Here is an 18,611-nt window from a genome sequence, read left to right as displayed (position 1 = left end):
CACACGTTGAAAACCCCTGCTGTAACACAATCCATGGGCAAAGCAATTTAATGCAAAGCATTTTTTCATAACTTACTTTCCCACATGCACGACAGTGGTGTCTTCTTTTTGTAAATGTGAACTTGACTTGGCAGTTCATGCAGTTGGGTGCCTCTGAATCGGGAACCCAGGGTGGCTGTTTTAGTCCCAGAACTAGAGGTGTTTTAACAGGTTCTACGCTTGCAGATACACAACTTCTGCCTGCTTCCAAGGAGTTTTCTGTATCAGACTGATTACACTTGGAGCTTATGTCAGTACTAGTTTTGGTTTCTGAGAGAGGGGCCTTTGGGGGTATGGAATTCACTTCCTGGAATTCAGTCATAGGCATATTTGGCTCTCTCTCAGTTGCAGTTCTTTGAGAAAGATTAAGCAACTGTTTAGGTCTAGCACCTCCAATATGTAAATTCTGATGGCTAAGAGTAGGGACAGGTACTTCAATAGGAGTCTCAGTTATATGGTTAGAGGCCTCTTGTTGAATAGGATATGTACTTTTTTCTGGGGGAGACTCCAATTTATATTCAATATCAGCTATTCTACAAGTACTTTTAATACTGGAAATCTCTCCAATCTCCTCCAGTCTTGCTTTTGTTTGTGAATCATTAACCTTTTTGAAATCCAGGTTTGCATCAGACTCCAGCAGATCATCCATACCTTCTTCAAAGGGCTCTGAATTATTGGGCTGAAGACACTGTCCAGATAAGAAGGCATCAAGCTCAGCATCACTAATCAGTGAATCACTTTTAATTAAGTCTTCCTCAATAGTTAAGTCAGCTAAAACTGGACAAGTAATATTTTGATCATGACTGTCAACTGGCTGAATACCATCACTGCACAGTTCAATTTTAGATTCTCCAACAAGGCCAGCAGCAGCAGCGTGGATTTGGGGAGAATCACCTTTATTAATTTTGTTGTCAGATTCCCTCTTCTTTCCGGCTATAGTTATAGCTTCTTCTACAAAGCATTGGTTGATTTGGTTTAGATAGCCTTCTTGTTCAGAATGTTCCATCTTTCCAGAGGATTCCATATTGGAGAATCCATGCTTCGATTTTCCTGCATGCATAATCACAGCATCACTGATGACATCTGCTTTTTCATTCTGAGGTATATGACCACTTTTGTCTTCTGTTACAACTAATGAACCACATATGGATACAGCAAGTGGAAGACATGACAATGAGGTTTGGATATCTTCAGCAGTTACATGTGAAGTTGAAACACTGTGCAATATTTCACTGGTATTAAGTTCTGGACTGCACAAGTTTTCTTCTGTACTTTTCATCTTATCTAATACTACCCTATCCTCTATTTGAGATGAAGAGTCTGGTAAAACACATTTTCCAGATAATTTTAAACTGCTTTTGTGTAATTCAGAACTCTTTGGCAGATCAGAAGGGAAGGATTCCCCATTACCTTCATCTTTTGAATCTACATTTTCATTAATACTCTCTTCAGGTGACTCTTGACTTATCACACAGCACAGACTTGCATCTTTTAATGATTCACAAGGCAGCTTTTCAAGGATTGTGTCATCTTTGGAACTGAGTGCATTTGGGGTCTGTGATGTTACAAAGGCAGATGTAGAGTTAAGGCCTGTAATTTGTTCCAGCTGACCAAATACCTGATTATCCTTTAAAGTTTCTGTCCTATTTTGACCATCACGTGAATCTGAGAGCTTTGCTTTACCACGATTGTGTGTTTTAAAATCCAACTGGCTCAACTCTTTTGTTGCAACATGTCCTTCATCTTGTGACAAACTACAAACTGTAGCTGGTACTAAAGATAAATCAAACCCAACCAAAGAGTTCTCATTACATTGGAAGTCATCTGGCTGCAGCTTCTGAATATCTTCATGATTACTCGTTGAATGGATCAAATTACCTGTGTCACTGATGAGATCACATACAGGTATACTACACCTCCCCAGGCTCAAAGGCTGAATTTCATTTGAGGCACCACCATCCACAGTAGACAGAAGATCGAGTCCAGTAACATTTTTCTCACTTTGTGCTGAGGAATTCAGTTCAAACTTTGCTGTATTTGTTGTACCCTGACTGGCTAGAGAGAATTCTTCTGACATATTGCAATTGCTAACATATTCTTGCACTTTTGGTACCAGGAATACAGGTTGTAAGTAATCCAATTCTGAAGAGATTGAATGCTGTATTGAATCACACTGGTTTGCAGCTGTTCTGTAGCAGTCAAGTTCATCTATTTAAAAACAAAAAGGGATCAAAAACAAAGTTTATAAAACTGGTTCTTCACACAGCACTCCCACCTTGCAAAAGCTTTCTTCAAACAAAAAACACCACTATGAAGAACAGACCAAATTATTTTCACTTCCTTTTGGTCTTAACCATTTAAGTTGTTTTCCCCATACAACAACAAACAAATAAACAATAAAAAGTAGCACAAAGATCCAACTAACCTGTATTTTGCTCAAATTCATCAAGTACTTTGTCCAAGTCACAGACTGCTGCTTTAAAGTAATTGTCCATTCTAGTTATGGCTCTTTGTACCTACAAAGAAGAATGTGCTGTTTTATTTATTCAAAGGATTAGGTGGCAAACTGTTTACAGAATCACCATAAAAATGTTCTTTTGAGAATGAGAATAGTTTTATATTTTACAATGAAATATTTTCTTGCAAATTTTAGCATATTCTCCCCATATACAGAATCCAAGATTATAAATACTGCATTGTAGAATCCTTTATGTTCAATATGGTCTCAAGAATCCTCAAAGACAGAAAGAAACACAGGGATTTAAATAGCCTTGCCAAAACTGAATCATTTGAAGGCATTTGCTGTACTGTCACAATTTCATAGTTTCAAAGAGTTTAGGGTAGAAATGAGCCACAAAGAACGGACACCACTTGATCATCTAGTCTGACCTCCTGTGTATCTCAGGGCATTAAATTTCACACAGTAACCCTTATATTGAACCCAAAAACTTCAAATCAAACGATTTCAGTCCTCAGGAAGCTAACCTGAGATGCGCCACAGGCAGAAGACAGAAGAAACTTGAGGTGCCACCAATGCCCTAAGGAGAGGGATGAGGTGGTGGACAGAATACAACTGGCCAATTGCATATTGGGTAGGAAAATTCCTTTCTTGATCCCTGAAAGCAACCAGCTGAAACCCTGAAGCATGAGATTTGATTACAGTCGATGTCTTAGTGCAGGCTGCAAGTATTAGGAGTATGCACCGGGCAATGCAGAGCTTCTTGTTCTCTCTATGGCACATTAAGGGAAGGAATGAACAGGGGGAGTCACAGGCCTGGTCTACACAAGCCGGTTATTTCGGAATTAGCCGAGTTAATTTGGAAAAAAAAAAAAAAAAAAAAAGATTCTGTCCACACGACCAAACCATTTTTATTTATTTATTTATTTAAAGGGCTCTTTAATCCGATTTCTGTACTCCACCTCAGCAAGTGACGTAGCGCTTATATCAAGATTGCAATCCTGGGTTAAAGGTATTGTAGACACAATTCGACGTTATTGGCCTCCGGGACCTATCCCAGAATGCTCCCTTGTGACCACTCTGGACAACACTCTCAACTCCGATGCAGTAGCCAGGTGAGCAGGAAAAGCCCCGGGAACTTTTGAATTTAATTTCCTGTTTGGTCACTATCAGCACAGGTTACCATCAGCACAGTCCACTATCACAGGCAACCATAGAGAGTCCACCATCACAAGAGATCATGCAATCCCGGATTTGCAGACGAGCTCCAGCATGGTCCAAACGGGAGGTACTGGATCTCATCGCATATTGGGGAGACGAATCAGTTATGGCAGAACTACGTTCCAAAAAAAGGAACACAAATACGTACGCTAAAGTCTCCAGGGCCATGACAGAAAGAGGCTACTCCAGGGACACAGAGCAGTGTCGTACAAAAATCAAGAAGCTCAGGCAAGTATCAAAAAGCCAGAGAGGTGAACGGGCACTCTGGGTCACAGCCCCATACATTCCGCTTCTACCGTGAGCTGCCTGCAATTATGGGGGGGGGTGACACCACCATTACCCAACCACTGTCCATGGACACCTGCGGAGGAAGAGACACTGGAGAACAAAGAGGAGGACGACAGTGCACAGGCAGCAATTGAGGAATCTGTTTTCCCCCCTAGCCAGGAACTATTAACACTGGAGCCAACAGCCTCCCCCCACTCCCAAGGCGGGCTCCCGGAGAAGGTACATGACCCTGGAGAAGGTACATCTGGTGAGTGAGAGCCTGATTGGAGCCACGCAGTGTGGGGGAAACCCAGCCACACTGGGCTGTTCACGTTTAGTTTAAAGGGCTCATCCCTGCTCAGAGGCTCATCAGAGCCACACGGTGTGTGTGTGGGGGGGGAAACGACACGTTGTGTGAAGAGATCATCCCAGAGAGCCTGTAGGAGAGCTATTCGGTTCAGGATGGCCGATAAAAGGCAGGAAATGGTTGTCTTCTGTAGGTTTCACGGAGGCGGGAAGCTCACTAGAGCTGCAAGAGCAGGAGAGCAGAGTTTGCAGTGCAAGCTGTGTGGCTCAGTTCACGATGGCCGAAAAATGGCGGGTAATTGTTGCCTTCCTTCTGTAGCTTCCACAGGAGCCCAGGACCAACAACAGGGAAAAATTAGCTAGTGATGCAAGAGTGAGAGAGCAGAGTTTGCTGCGGAGCTGTGCTGCTCAGTTCACGGTAGCCAAAAAACAGCAGGAAATGGTTAGATAAAAGAGTAGACAGAAACACGAGCGGACACGCGAGGTGGATTCATAGTACCAGGAGACAGGCAGCGCACTGTACTGCACCGTCTGCTGGCAGTATGTTGTCTGCCATAGCTTTCACGGAGGGAGGAGCGAGTAATGACACACACTCAGAAACACCTGGGAGAATGTTTTTGCCCCATCATGCACTGGGAGCTTAACCCAGAATTCCAATGGGCGGTAGGGAATGCAGGAACTATGGGATAGCTTCCTACCGCACACTGCTCCGACATTCAATGCTAGCCTTGGTACTGTGGACGCACTCCGCCGAATTCACGCGCTTTAGTGGGGACACACAACACTGAATGTATAAAATCGCTTCCGAAAATTCAAATAGAATAAGTTCAAATTAATTTCGTACTGTAGATGTACCCTACAGACTGCAAAGCCTGACTCCCGACCACCTACAGAACACAGAATTTCTCCCAGAACTGGATTAAAGTATATTTTTTAGAAAAAGATTTCTAATCTAATTTTAATGATTCCAAGTGAGGGTGAATCCACTACCTCCCCCGATAAAGTGTTCCAATACTTAATTACCCTCAGAGCCAGGAAGTTGCATCTTATTTCAAGGATGAAGTTGTCCAAATTCAACATTCAGCCACTGGATCTTGTTATGCCTTTGTTTGCAAGATTGAAAATCCCCTTACTATCAGATATCTTTTCCAGGGTATATACCTGTGCACGGTGATCATGTTACCTCTCAAACTGAGTAAATTGAGCTCCTTCAGTTCTGTGTTGCAAAGCTTGTTTACCAGTACTGGATTATTTTTGTAGCCCTCCTAACTCTTTCCACTATTTCCATATCATTTTCTGGAAGTGTGGACACCAGAACAGTACACAGTATTCTAGTAGCAGTCTTACCTATGCTGTGTACAGAAGCATGACCATTTCCTTATTTCTACTTGATATTCCCTTTTTATACATCCAGAGATCATATTGGCCCTTTTTTACTGCAGCATTGCACTGAGTGCTCATGCTGAGAGTGATCTACAATCATCCCTAAGCCCTTCTATGAGTCACTGCTTTCCAAGACAGAGGTATAGCCAGATATATTACTCGCATTTACCTGTATTAAAAACACATTTTGTTGGATTGTGATAATTTAACCAGACTATTCACGTCACTTTGTAACAGAAACCTGCCCTTTTTGTTGTTTAACATTCTACCAATCTTAGTGTTATCTACCAACTTTATCAGCAAAGATTTTATAATTAAATGGAAGTTTGTATTAGAAGGAGGAGGAAAATGAGTGCAACTGCTATTTAGATTTATGCACATTTGCAGAATGCACTGAAGTGTATGTGCACAGGTAAGAATCACCAACTCAATTATGTTTGAGTACAATAGCTAAGAAACTTTTTGAATACATAGTGTCTCCTTTAAGTTACTATACTCTCAGCCACGCATTACTCACTCCAACTGAAATGCAGTGTTTAGTGGGCTGTTTGACTTGTCAACTAAACCCTTTATTTCCCTATAAAACAGGCAGAACATAGACATCAGTAGTGCAAACGTCCCAAATTGTTTTAACCCCATTCCTTGTCTCCTTTCCTTGCCCATTCATTCAATCATCTGCCTCTGTATCTAACACTGCAAAAAAAAAACCAACAACCAGTTACAAAATAACCACCACATTTGATTTGTGGTCTCCTGGCAAGTGAGAACTTGACTGAGACCACAAACTCATTTCCTACAGGCAATAAAGAGTCTTCAGATGGCAACAACTTTCAGCTGTTACGCATTTGATGTCATTTAGACTAATAACTTGGGGCACAAAGCTTATTTCTATTAATATCTTGAGAAATGTAGTCCAAGACAAAACTACTTTAAGTAAATATTATTTTATGTTCTGCCTCTTTTAGTTAGTCTATGCATAAAGAAAGTTACAAGAATTGAGGGGAAAATTATGTTACCAATACTAGACAGATGGGCCTAGGTGGACACAGGGCCGCCTTCTATCCCCAAGTCAGTCTTCATTAGTGACCATTAACTTATTCCTTTTCATGATCAATTATTTCACTAGATCACTTTGCACAAATAAGATTTTTAGAAATGTTACATTAAAAAAACCCTGTAGTTTAAACATTCATTTTAGAAGCTACCACTTCATGTTTAGAACTTGTATTATAGCTGAGAACCTGTACACTTGATTTTAGTCTAGTCACAAACAATTTTTCCTCATTTATATCCCTTCTCAAAAGATCAGACCTACAGGAATGAGCTCACCACTAACTGATGGGGGTTGGGCACAAACTTCTCCCAAGAATAGGTTATTCCATAGTTGTCCACCGTGGACTTACTTGTACCTTACTCTGAAACACCTCATACTGGCCACTATGAAACAGGATACTGGACCAGAACTCTGGTCTGACCCAGTATGGCAATTCTTATGTTTCTATACTATTAAACCTTCAAGAATAAAATATTAACACTGCCTTAAAACACTACTTAAAAATGTACTTTTATATGCACACTAATAAAATTACTTAAGAGCTTTATGAACATTGACTTTCAATATCAGAGTTTAGAGTGTCATTATATTATGCAGCACCGAACACTGCAACCCACATACAAAACCCTTGTAATTCAGACATATGATGTCACCTATGAATTATGAATGAAGTAATTATATTCAAGATGCAGAATGGGGAAGCTGTTGGAGAAAGACAAGTCATATTATCTGAATTTTATCTTAATTTTCTTCTGGGACTCTGGTCAATATATTAGCCACTCAGGCTTCAGTCTCCAGGATTAGGGTTCTGGAAAACTGTCAGTGGAATTACAGCCCTATAACTAAGTTACCCATTTACTGTAACTGATTTCTTGAACATCTTTTATTATATATATGTTAAAAATACAGTAAGCAAAGTATCTAATTGCACAGCTCCTGATGTTCAACATTTTTTTAAAATTCTATGTTTTAAAAGGCAAGACAGCACTAGATAGCTTTAAACAACTGTTTTATCTTTTATTAGAGCATGAATTTGTGTTTCTGAGACAAAAAGATACTTCGGAAAAATAATTAAAATCTTATAACTGAACTGTTTACAGCTCAGCCTAATATTCACATTAAATAGAAAGGAAATAACAAATAAGATGTTTTTCATTAATGGCTGCTCACCTCCTGAAGAAAGATTAATAGGATTTATACATTTTACTGATTAAAAAAAATTTAAGGGGGTACTGAGGCAGAGTGAAGAGATTAAAGAATTCCTCATGCAAATCTTTGTCAATTTCACACTGAGCCCCATAAACTTCAATCTACATTTTTTCTTAGAGCATAAACCTCTCTGGGGCAGGGACTGTCCTCCTTTGTATTTGGACAGCACCAGGCATAACAAGGACCTGACCCTTATTGATACTCCTTGACACTACCAGAACAGAAACAAATATTTATCCATAATTGGTTGTGGAAGACTGCTGCTGAACACAACATAACATATGCCTCCCTCAGGGCGCTGAATGCATTACAACTTTGGATCACTCCTAGCCTCCACCAGAACGGATTGAAAGAGGCAGAAAGAATCTGGGAGGATGAAAAGCTGCCTGAGTTTGGGAAGGGAGATTTGTGGTAGGTATGCATGTGGATTTTTTAATATTTTTTTTGGTGGGGGAAGCTTGTATAACAAGTCCCACTTGTACTGAAGTTGTGAGGAGCCTGCATGCGTAGGTGGATTCTGCCTGTGTTTGTGTACTTGCTTGATTATGAAAAGAACACTGTAGAGAGAAAGATTGTAGGAGCATGCAGTAGAAAATCACGTGTGGTTTGTGACTGGGGAAGAAATGGATGAAAGTTTTTGGTGGGGCCGGGGGAGACCCAAGATGAAACTGGGGATAGTAATAGAGAAATCGGGAATTGAGAATACAAGATAATAAAGGAATAAAAGAGGGTGAGGTAAGAGACTAGAAACTTGGAGGGAAGGAAGACGAGTGCACAACAAAGGAGATGACAGACAGGAAAAGACTTGAGAAAATAGACTGAAAAGAGAGAAAAATAGACAACAGAAGAAAAGAAAAATTAGAGTTAAAGGAAAAGAACAGAGAATGGAGATAAAGTAAATTTTTGCTTAACAGAAAAGGTGGGTGCAAAGTGAGGCAATAACCAACTCAAGTATGCTATAAGAACAGAAATTCACCAGGGCCAGCCCCAGCTGTTTAGGCTGCCTGTCTCCCAATTTTATCTTTAGGTCAAACAAAATTCTCTCCTAATTTCCCCACAACTTTTTTCTGTAGCTGCTTCTACAAGCACCCCAGTTTTTGAAAAATACGGTGGTCACTTTATAGATGACAGTCCTCCAAAGAAAACCCAACTGTTGCAGAAAGTTGTGCTGGCAATTAAGTATATTGAGTGCTCTTTCCTTTAAGCCAGTACTCAACTCCCAGCATGACACTGGGCAAGATGATGCAGGGGTAAGGGGCGGAGCTATATGGCTGGAGATGTTTTTAAGATGAGAAATAAGTCTGAGGCCCTCACTACCCTGATCAATCCCATAACATCTTAAGAAGAGAGGGAGCATTAACTCCAGTGCCCAAATTCTAACTAAAATAACTACATTCTGAATATGTAAATTTCCCCTACCTTCTGAATCAGGGATTTTTTTTCCTCCCTCATTTCCCCTCCTAAAAAAATATATGTAGTGCTGTCAGCACCAAACAGATGGCACATTTCATCCTAAGAGATGACTAAATGATCATATACTACTGCTATGTCAGTTTGTGGCATTTCCTAGTTATTTAGTGGCAGCAATATTTCATGACACAAAAGAATTTTACTTTTATAGCACCCATAACAATTGCCTGACTGTTTGTGGTAAGCAACCACAAGACACTGTGGATGAATTATTTGTATTTTTATTCTCCTTTTAAAAAAAAAAAACTTCACAAGTTTGGTTTTTGTTTTGTTTTTTAAAGTTCGTAATGAACAGGGCACCTAGGCACAAGAGGACTTTTTGTTTAGGACAAGGATGGTGAAGGCTCCTCCTGACTGTTCAAAGGAGATAAAAAGTATTTTGAAAAAAAAATGAAATCTGCTTCTCAAGAGCAAGATCCTTACATTTTATTTACCAAGGTGAATGAATGGTATGGGAGCACATGAACACAGATGGATAGACAGGGTGTTCAATTTCAGGGTAAAAAGAAAGTCTGATGTTTTAGGTTCTTTATAAATGCTTACGGTTTCATGTTAGCACACACTTAGAAACTGGATTCCAATACTGACTTCCAACCATTATTTTACATTTGTGTATTCAGCAATTAGAGGATAAAGATGCCCTAGAGGGTTATTTTTTTTAATAACATTTTATTTTTATTAAAGGTACCATATTTATGCCTGTAAATTATTTCAATAGAGATGTTTCTTTTTTTTTAAAACTTGTATACTATTTGAAGGTTATGAAAAATCTCTTCTTCTGGTCCTTCAAGAGTCTATATTCAAAAGTCTGAGAGAACACATAGCACCATTCTGCTCTATGACATTTGATACCCGTTCAAAAGGTAGTGCTTTCACAGTACATTGCTTAAACACTAGCATGATGCCACTTTTCAAAGCAAAAAGTTTCATACAATAGGGATTGCTCATTGGGTTGTAGGAGTTCAAGCAAGACTCAAGGTATGTCTGTAGTGCAATAAAAAACCCACAGCACCAGGGCTTGGGCTTTGGGACTATAAAATTGTAATATAACCATTCAGGCTTGGACTGAAGCCCAGGCTCTAAGACCCTCCCCTCTTGCAGAGATTCAGAGCCTGACTCCAGCTCAAGCCTGAACATCTACACAGCAATTTTATAGCCTCACAGGCTCCCCCCTCCCCCTGCAAGCCTGAGTCAGTTGACTCAAGCCAGTCACAAGTCTTTTATAGCAGTGTATACATACTCTCAGTTGTCTGTCACTGAGCATGTGCCACCACCTCAAGAGTGAAAGGGGCGGGGGGGGGGGAGGTGTTAAATATTTGTGAACTGGAAGGTTGGCAGTTGTAACCTATAGATGGCAGTCTCTCACAAATCTTAAGGGGGACAAGATGGGTGAGGTAATATCTTTTACTGGACCAACTTCTCTTGATAAGAGAGAGAAGCTTTCGATGCTACATAGAGCTCTTCTTCAGATCTGGGTAAGGTACTCAGTTGTCACAGATAAATATAAGGTTGAACAGATAGTTTAGCAAAAGTAGTTAACATATATTCTAAGGGACCATTCAAGGTGAAGTGGCCCATTAACATCACTGCAGTCAAAGGACAAAAAGGAGGGTTAGTGGGTTACAGATTGTTGGAATAAGCCATAAATCCAATGTCTTTATTAACACCATGATTTTTAGTGTCTCGCAAAATTATAAATTTAAGGTCCCAGGCTCATCTTTTCAAAGTGTTGGTGCAGTTTTCCTTTAAGGATGAGGACTGAAAGATCAGATAGCATCATCAATCTGTGAAAAGTGTTTACCCACAGATGATCTGGTGCTTTGTTTTGTTTTTAATCATTGCCTGTGAGAGTTCTTTCAAGAGCATAATGATCATCTGGTTTCATCCACATAGTCGTTACTGGGGCATTTAGTGCATTGGGTGGATGAGGTACACCACATGTTGGCACAGATCTTAAAACATGTGTCATGCAGGGTGCTGATCATTGTAGCAATGGAGATATTAATGTAGGTTTTGCATCTGCCGTTCTGGCAGAATCGGATTTGTAACCCACTAACCCCCTTTTTAGTCATGTGACTACAGGAGTGTTAACAGGCCACTTCACTTTGAATGGTTCATTACGTTTCTGTATTGGAGTGTACATGAATTATTACTCAAAGTTCTGTATTAATATGCCTAGTAAGGAGTTCAAAAACATTTCCTGGATTTTTTTTTTGTTATCTGCATTGTTACAGACATATTTGCTTGCAGGTACACCTCTACCTCGATATAATGTTGTCCTCAGGAGCCAAAAAAAATCTTACCATGTTATAGGTGAAACTGTGTTATATTGAACTTGCTTTGATCCACCGGAGTGCGCAGTCCCGCCCCCACAGAGCTCTGCTTTACCGCATTATATCCAAATTCGTGTTATATCGGGTCGCGTTATATCGAGGTAGAGGTGTATTTTTAAATAAATTACCAAAATAATTGAAACTAGCATGATTATATTGTGTTTTGACAAATAAAATACGCAGAATTTTGCAGAATTTTTAAATATTGTGCGCACAATTTTAAATTTTTTTAACTTTTACTCTCCCAGGAGTAAAAGGTGTTTTACACAGTCAAAGACTGTATGGCCTACGTCTAGCCTACTGACTCACAAGGACTTTGCAGTTATTTATCCTTGGGTGACAGTCAACTCCTGCAGCAGAATAAGTAGGAACCCCTTTTAAAAAAAAAAAGGCTGATCATGAATGTTTCCAAGGAAATATTTACCAAACAAGTCTTTCTTCCAGTTATCAATCCATTCATTTTGTAAGTTGAGCACTGTTATAATTGGGCCTAAAAATGTACCCTAACACTGAGCGTAGCTGTAAGCAGGGAGCAAAAGTTTATAAAATGTCAATAACAAAAGTTAAAGGGAAAATGTATGAAAGGGAGACAAACACTGAATGAATCCAAGAAAAAAAGGCCTATTGATACAACTCATGTTAACTTATGTTAAGATCACATGTGGTTAAAAAAAGCAGCTTGGGATCAGAAATCAGTGAATCAAAATTTGGTGTGTCAGAAATTAAGCCTAACCGGTGGGCAAAATAATGAGAAGACAAGCTATTCTACCCATCACTCCCCTTTTGGAATCCTTAGAGAAAGACTTTGGGGAGAAAAACTGGCTACTGAAGTGAGCTTCACAATCAGGCTGCCATCCCCATCATCTCCAGGGCCTTTGTTATCCTACTGAGAGATGTCTTCACCAGATCAGGCCAGAAAGGGATCCAGATGACATCCCTATCTCTGCTGGCTCTGGCTGAATCCCAATCACCACCTGGGATGTGAGACATTGTCAAACTCCCCACCCATTTGTGTTTTCTTCTCCTTCCCAATTTACTAACCTTCTCCTTTTTCCTTCTGTTTAACTATGAGTTTGTATTAGCTGGCCAAGACTGTATATTTTGCAACGCTGCTGTGACCAGAAAGAGGCAACTAAAAGCACTGCCCGAAACTCATATCAGCACTGGGCTGTTTGCCAGGGCTGTGCCTGTTTTTTTTTCCAGTAGTGATGTTGCAAGTGAGTCTCAACACCAGAGAGAGAAGCTGTATTTTCTATGTCTGCTGGTCTTTCCTGTCCTTGTGTGTGTGTTGTTTTGTCTTAAAGAAAATGAACTCAAACATAACAGCAACAACAACAGCTCCAGTTATTTCAACTAACTTATCTTTTCCTCAAAGAGACAGTTTTTACAATATATACTACCATCTAAAACAGTGGTTCTCAAAGCCGGACTGCTGCTTGTTCAGGGAAAGCCCCTGGCGGGCCAAGCCAGTTTGTTTACCTGCCAGTCTGCAGGTTCGGCCAGCACATCCCTCGTCCCACACCGCTTCCCGCAGCCCCCATTGGCCTGGAGTGGTGAACCACGGCCAGTGAGAGCCGCGATTGGCCGAACCTGCAGACGCGGCAGGTAAACAAACCAGCCCGGCCCGCCAGGGGCTTTCCCTGAACAAGCGGCAGACTGGCTTTGAGAACCACTGATCTAAAAGACGGCCAAACTAGGGAATTTTTTTCTTCTAAAAACTCTCTTCAGTTAAAAGGAAAGGCAAGATGGGATGTTAAAAGCAAGCCTTCATACCTTACATTCCAAATCCTTTAACTGCTTTTCCTTCTTTTCTGGATCTTTAATAAACGGTTACAAGGATTTTTAATGGTGTTTACACCATGATACTAAGCAGGCTGATGTCTCTCTAAACCAAACCCTGAACCTTGTTTAAAACTGTTTAATGTTGAGCAGTGATTGGTTTATGCTAACATCTTTCATTCCTTGGGCCTGTTTATTCTATCTAAATTAATGTAACAGCACCCATATGGTACATATCGGAGATAAGGGTGTTTGCTAATGTAAATAACTAAAAGTGCATTCCACTTTTCTATGTAAACATTTGGTCTACTTGGAAACAAACCCGCCATAAAACCGTAAACTCTCACACTCATTGTTTTAAACTTACCCCAACATTTTAGGACTAGCCCTCAATTTAATGTAGTAGAAAATAATCATCATACAAAAACTTACCTGGGGGAGGGAGTGGCCAGCATGTCCCTACAGTTCCTGACCTAGGCAGAGGGGTCAAGGGGCCCTGCGCCTGCTGTCCCTGCTTGCAGGCACCACCACCGCAGCTCCCATTGGCTGCGTGTGATTCCTGGTCAATGAGAGATGCAGAGCCAGACCTTGTGGTGAGGGCAGCACCCGCAGCCTCCCTGGCCTTCCCTCCCCTTAAGAGCTGCAGGGACACGCAAAGCCAGGTAGGGAGCCTGCCAGCCCTCCCCACTCAGTGCCAGCAAGAGTCTCCGGCCACACACCACTGTCCCCCACCCCAGGCCACACACCTAGCACATACAGTGCCCCCAGACCACATCCCAGAGCACCTGTGGCCCCCCAACCCAAGTTTTAGTTAGGGATATATAGTTATATATAACTATATATATTGTTATATATACAAGTTATGGACAGGTCACGGGCTGCGAATTTTTGTCCTAGATTTTTATTAAAGATACCCATGACTAAAACTTAGCCTTAATTTTAAGATAGCATGACTTTAAGAGACTAAAAAAATACTTGTGTCACTCGTGCTCCACAAGCTAAGGCTGCTTTACATATACATTGTTAATTAAATCATTCAGTTGTGGGTCAATTGTACTCACTAGTCTATTTTGAGCAAAACAATCAAAATAAAGAAAAACATCAGTTTATACTGCTCCAATAAAGCAACTGAAAACAATGTTCTGCTTTCTATGGTATGGCAGTAAGCACAATTCAATAACCTGACTTCTTGAGAGTAATCACCTATATTACACAGTGCCTGTGGAGTGCAAATTGCTTTAATCCAAATTAAAGATGTCTAAAAAAATAGCTGGTCTCCACAATAACGATTTGCAAACAAACTACCAGTTGCCAATATTTAAGGGTGGTGTTGGGTTTGTCAACCCATTTTACTCCACCCCACCCACAGATTTTCAAAAGGATGTAATAATTTACATCAGAATATCTGCCTAGATTAGATAGTAAATTCCTTATGGCAGAAAGTTTCTTTCTACATTTCTAAAACTTCTCTTTCCAATTTATAAAATACCTTGCACATCTAGCAAGCTAAACAGATAATGATTTCCATGACTACTCATAAGTCTTTGTTACTAAACTATAAGAAATACTGTGGCAGAGACTAGAAGAAACTATTCATGCTCTGCAAAAGGAACAGCCAAAAGAAGTTAAATGTGTTCAGAGATCACTCATTTTACACCCTCACTGGACAGAAAGTTAGTTTCTAAATACAGTATGAAAGAGAAGCCAGCTGAGACTCAGAGGGGACAGAGAGAAGAAAGAGCAGGAAACATTATACTGTGATCCCGCAGCAGTGAGGGGTCTCCCTGTACTGGGAACATTCAAGAGCCTCCACAAAGAAGGAAGGAAGAGCTGTGGGGCAGGGTGGGAGGACTTGGTTTAAGCTGGGGATGGAAAGCGCCACACACCAGAGAGGGACAATGAATCCCAGCGGCGCCCACCGATTGGGCAGCTTTCCAGGGCCTTTTGCAAGCCCAACAACAGAAGCACAGTGGTTTGCAAAGAGCCTCGCCCCCAAATCCTCCACCACCAGCTTCCAGGGACCCTTCATCTCGGGAGGGGGGGTAGATAAGCCACCCTCCCCCCCATACCCCGCTCACGCCAGGAACTAACCCTGCCCCCCAATACCCTCCTCATCCCGGGCGGAAGAGGGCGGAACTCCCGTCTCCTCACTCCGCTGGGGGGGCGGCGGGCACTGACCCCGCCGCCTCGAAGAGGGTGCCCGGCCCACGGACGCGGCGCGACTCCGCGATGGGCTTCTTCGCCGTGCCTCGGGGCAAGGGGCCGGACCCCGCCTCCTGTGCCCCCCTTGGAGCCTGAACCGCGCCCCCTTGGCGCCACCTCGCTCACCTCATAGGTGCCCCTCCCCCGCTGGCTCCGGGACGGCGGCCCCGCACAGAGCGACACCCGCCACAGCTCAGAGGCTTGTTTGCGTTTTCACGGGACTCGCTCAGGTTTCTCCGCGCATGCGCAGAGCCTAGTTCTCCTTGGCCCGACGGAGGCTGCGGCCATTCCTTGGAAATTCCTTTCTGCGCCTGCGCAGAATCCTCCACTTCCCTTGTGGGGCGTTTTGGCTGCTGGGGGTGAGTTCCTCGAGAGCCTCCTGCTGCATGGGACAAGGCGGCGTCCAGAGATCCAGCCCCACCCCGCTCCGCTCAGAGGGCACAGGAGGCGCTGCAGAGCCGGGAAGCTGAACGGCTGGAATCCAATAGCAAAATCACCCTTCAGGTCCAAATGTGCTGCTGGCCGGTAGCTGACTCTAGGCGGGTCCCTGCGCAGATCTCACACCCGTTTAGTTAAAATAGCATTAATCTGTTTAGTGACTGATTTCAGTGTGTCTACACTGCAGTCAGCACCGGTTTCGCTACCTCAGTGAGCAAAATGTCAGTACAAGTTTTGTGTGAAAAGAGGACCTCAGTTCTTGTCCCACCTCCTCAGATTGCAGCACTCAGATGTTAGGAATTGCCAGCAGGGGCGGCTCTAGGTATTTTGCCGCCCCACGCACGGCAGGCAGGCTGCCTTCGGGGGCTTGCCTGCTGGAGGTCCCCAGTCCCGCCGATTCGGCGGCAGCCTGCGAGAGGTCCGCCAAAGCCACGGGACCAGCGGACCCTCCGCAGGCATGCTGCTCTCGGGGTGACAAGCAGAGCGCACCCTGCTTGCCGCCCCAGGCATGCGCTTGGCTCTGAGCTGGGGGTGAGGGAGTTGGGATGCAGGAAGGGGCTAGGGCAGGGGTGGGCAAACCACGGCCCACGGGCCGGATCCGGCCCCTCAGGGCTTTGGATCCGGCCCGTGGGATTGTCCCCCGTGGTGCTGCAGGCCCCACACCGGTCTCAGAAGCGGCCGGCACCATTTCTCTGCAGCCCCCCAGGGGCGGGGGGGCAGAGGGCTCCATGTGTTGGCCTTGCCGCCAGGCACTGCCTCCCGCAGCTCCCATTGGTTGGGAACGGGGAACCATGGCCAATGGGAGCTTTGGAGGAGGTACCTGGAGGCGCGGCAAGGGCAGCGCATGCGGAGCCCTCCACCCCCCTTCCCCCAGGGGCCACAGCGCTTTCCGGAACGGCGCAGCGTGGGGCCAGGGCAGGCGTGCAGGGAGCCTGCCCTGGCCCCAGTTCGCACCGCTGCCACCCCAGAGCCGCTTTAGGTAAGTGGCACGGGCCGGAGCCCGAACCCCTCCTGCACCCTGCCCCCCAACTCCCTGTCCTAAGCCCTCTGCCTGCACCCCCCCCCCCTCCTGCACCCCGACCCCCCGCCCTGAGCCCCCTCTCGCACTCGGCACCCCTCCTGCACGCCAACCCCCGTCCGCGCTCCCTCATATGCCCTGCACCCCTCCTCTGCCCCAATCCCTTGCCCTGAGCCCCTTCCTGCACACCACACCCCCTCCCACATCCCATACTCCCTCTTGCACCCCAACCCCCGCCCCGGCCCTGCATACAATTTCCCCACCCAGATGTGGCCCTCGGCCCAAAAAGTTTGCCCACCCCTGGGCTAGGGTGACCAGATGTCCCAATTTTATAGGGACAGTCCTGATATTTGAGGCTTCTTTTTTTTTTTATATTGGCTCCTCCTATTACCCCCCACCCCCGTCCCGATTTTTCACACTTGCTATCTGGTCACCCTAGAAGGGGCTGGGGTGGGGGGGGGTCGAGGGATTTGAAATGTGGGAGGGGGCTGCAGGTTGAGGCCGGGGGTTGGTGTGTGGGAGCATAGGTGCCGACTCCGTAGGTGCTCTGGGGCTGGAGCACCCACGGGGAAAAATTGGTGGGTGCTCTGCACCCTCTGGCAAGTCCCCACACCACCCGAGCTCACCTCTGCCTCCTCCACTGAGTGTCCCTTTGCTGCTTCTCCCCCTATCTCTCTTGCTGACACAAAACAGCTGTTTCGAGGCGGCAAGCACTGGGAAGAGGGGGAATTTGGTGCACTTGGGGAAGAGGCGGGGCCCGGGTGGAGATTTGGGGAAGGGGTCTAACAGGGGCAGGGAGGGGACAGAGTTGGGGCGGGAACTTTGGGGAAGGAGTTGGAATGGGGCGGGGGAGGGGTGGAGTTGTGGGGGTCGACCACCCACCAGTGACAGGAAAAGTTGGCGCCTATGTGTGGGAGGGAGTATGGGCTCTGGGCTGGGGTGCAGGCTCTGGGGTGGGGCTGGGGATGAGGGATTTGGGGTCCAGGCTGAGGGTGGGGCTGAGGGATTCGGAGTGCAGGAGGGGGCTGCGGGTTGAGGCAGGGGGTTGGAGTGTAGGAGGGGTTACAGGCTCTGGGCTGGGGCCAGGGACGAAGGTTTTGGATGCAGGAGGGGGCTCCGGGTTGGGGAGGCTCAGGGCAGGGGGTTGGGGCACGGGCTTACCTCGGGCGGTGTAGGGATATTAAAGAAGGTTTATATTAAACATGGTTTATATGAGAAATGATTTATTGATTTATTGTTAATTGATACTTTATAACTTAAGGTTTATGTTAGAAGTAAATTTGTGATTCCCAACATTTAGCCTCTAACCTGCAAGCCACCAGCTGTGTCTGTGTGAAGCCTGCTCAAAGAAATACTTTGTATAAAACTTGTTAAACATTAATTAACTCTAAGTAAGCCAAAACTGTAGCTGTTATAGTGTATAGATAGAGACCC

At 44.2% G+C, this 18,611-nt stretch overlaps 1 protein-coding gene across 4 annotated transcripts in view; it reads right to left on the bottom strand.

The window, feature by feature from the left end:
• Positions 1-16,062, bottom strand: part of ZFYVE16 (zinc finger FYVE-type containing 16) — a 50,324-nt gene extending 34,262 nt beyond the window's left edge. For 2 of the 4 annotated variants that reach the window (XM_039545114.1, XM_039545115.1), the window contains exons 1-3: positions 15,848-16,062; positions 2,465-2,555; positions 77-2,247 (exon numbers count right to left, since the gene is read on the bottom strand). In XM_039545114.1, the coding sequence (XP_039401048.1) occupies positions 77-2,247; positions 2,465-2,534 (2,241 nt within the window). In that variant the 5' untranslated portion in view covers positions 2,535-2,555; positions 15,848-16,062. Of the gene's footprint in view, positions 1-76; positions 2,248-2,464; positions 2,556-15,697; positions 15,717-15,847 lie in introns of those variants that run through there. The other 2 variants (XM_039545112.1, XM_039545113.1) reach the window with 2 other exon arrangements.
• Between the last annotated feature and the right edge of the window lie 2,549 nt (positions 16,063-18,611).

The sequence above is a fragment of the Mauremys reevesii genome, linkage group 6 (genome assembly GCF_016161935.1).
Source record: "Mauremys reevesii isolate NIE-2019 linkage group 6, ASM1616193v1, whole genome shotgun sequence".
NCBI lineage: Eukaryota > Metazoa > Chordata > Testudines > Geoemydidae > Mauremys > Mauremys reevesii.
Note: the sequence above shows the minus strand (reverse complement) of the source record. Positions and strands in the feature narration are given on the sequence as shown.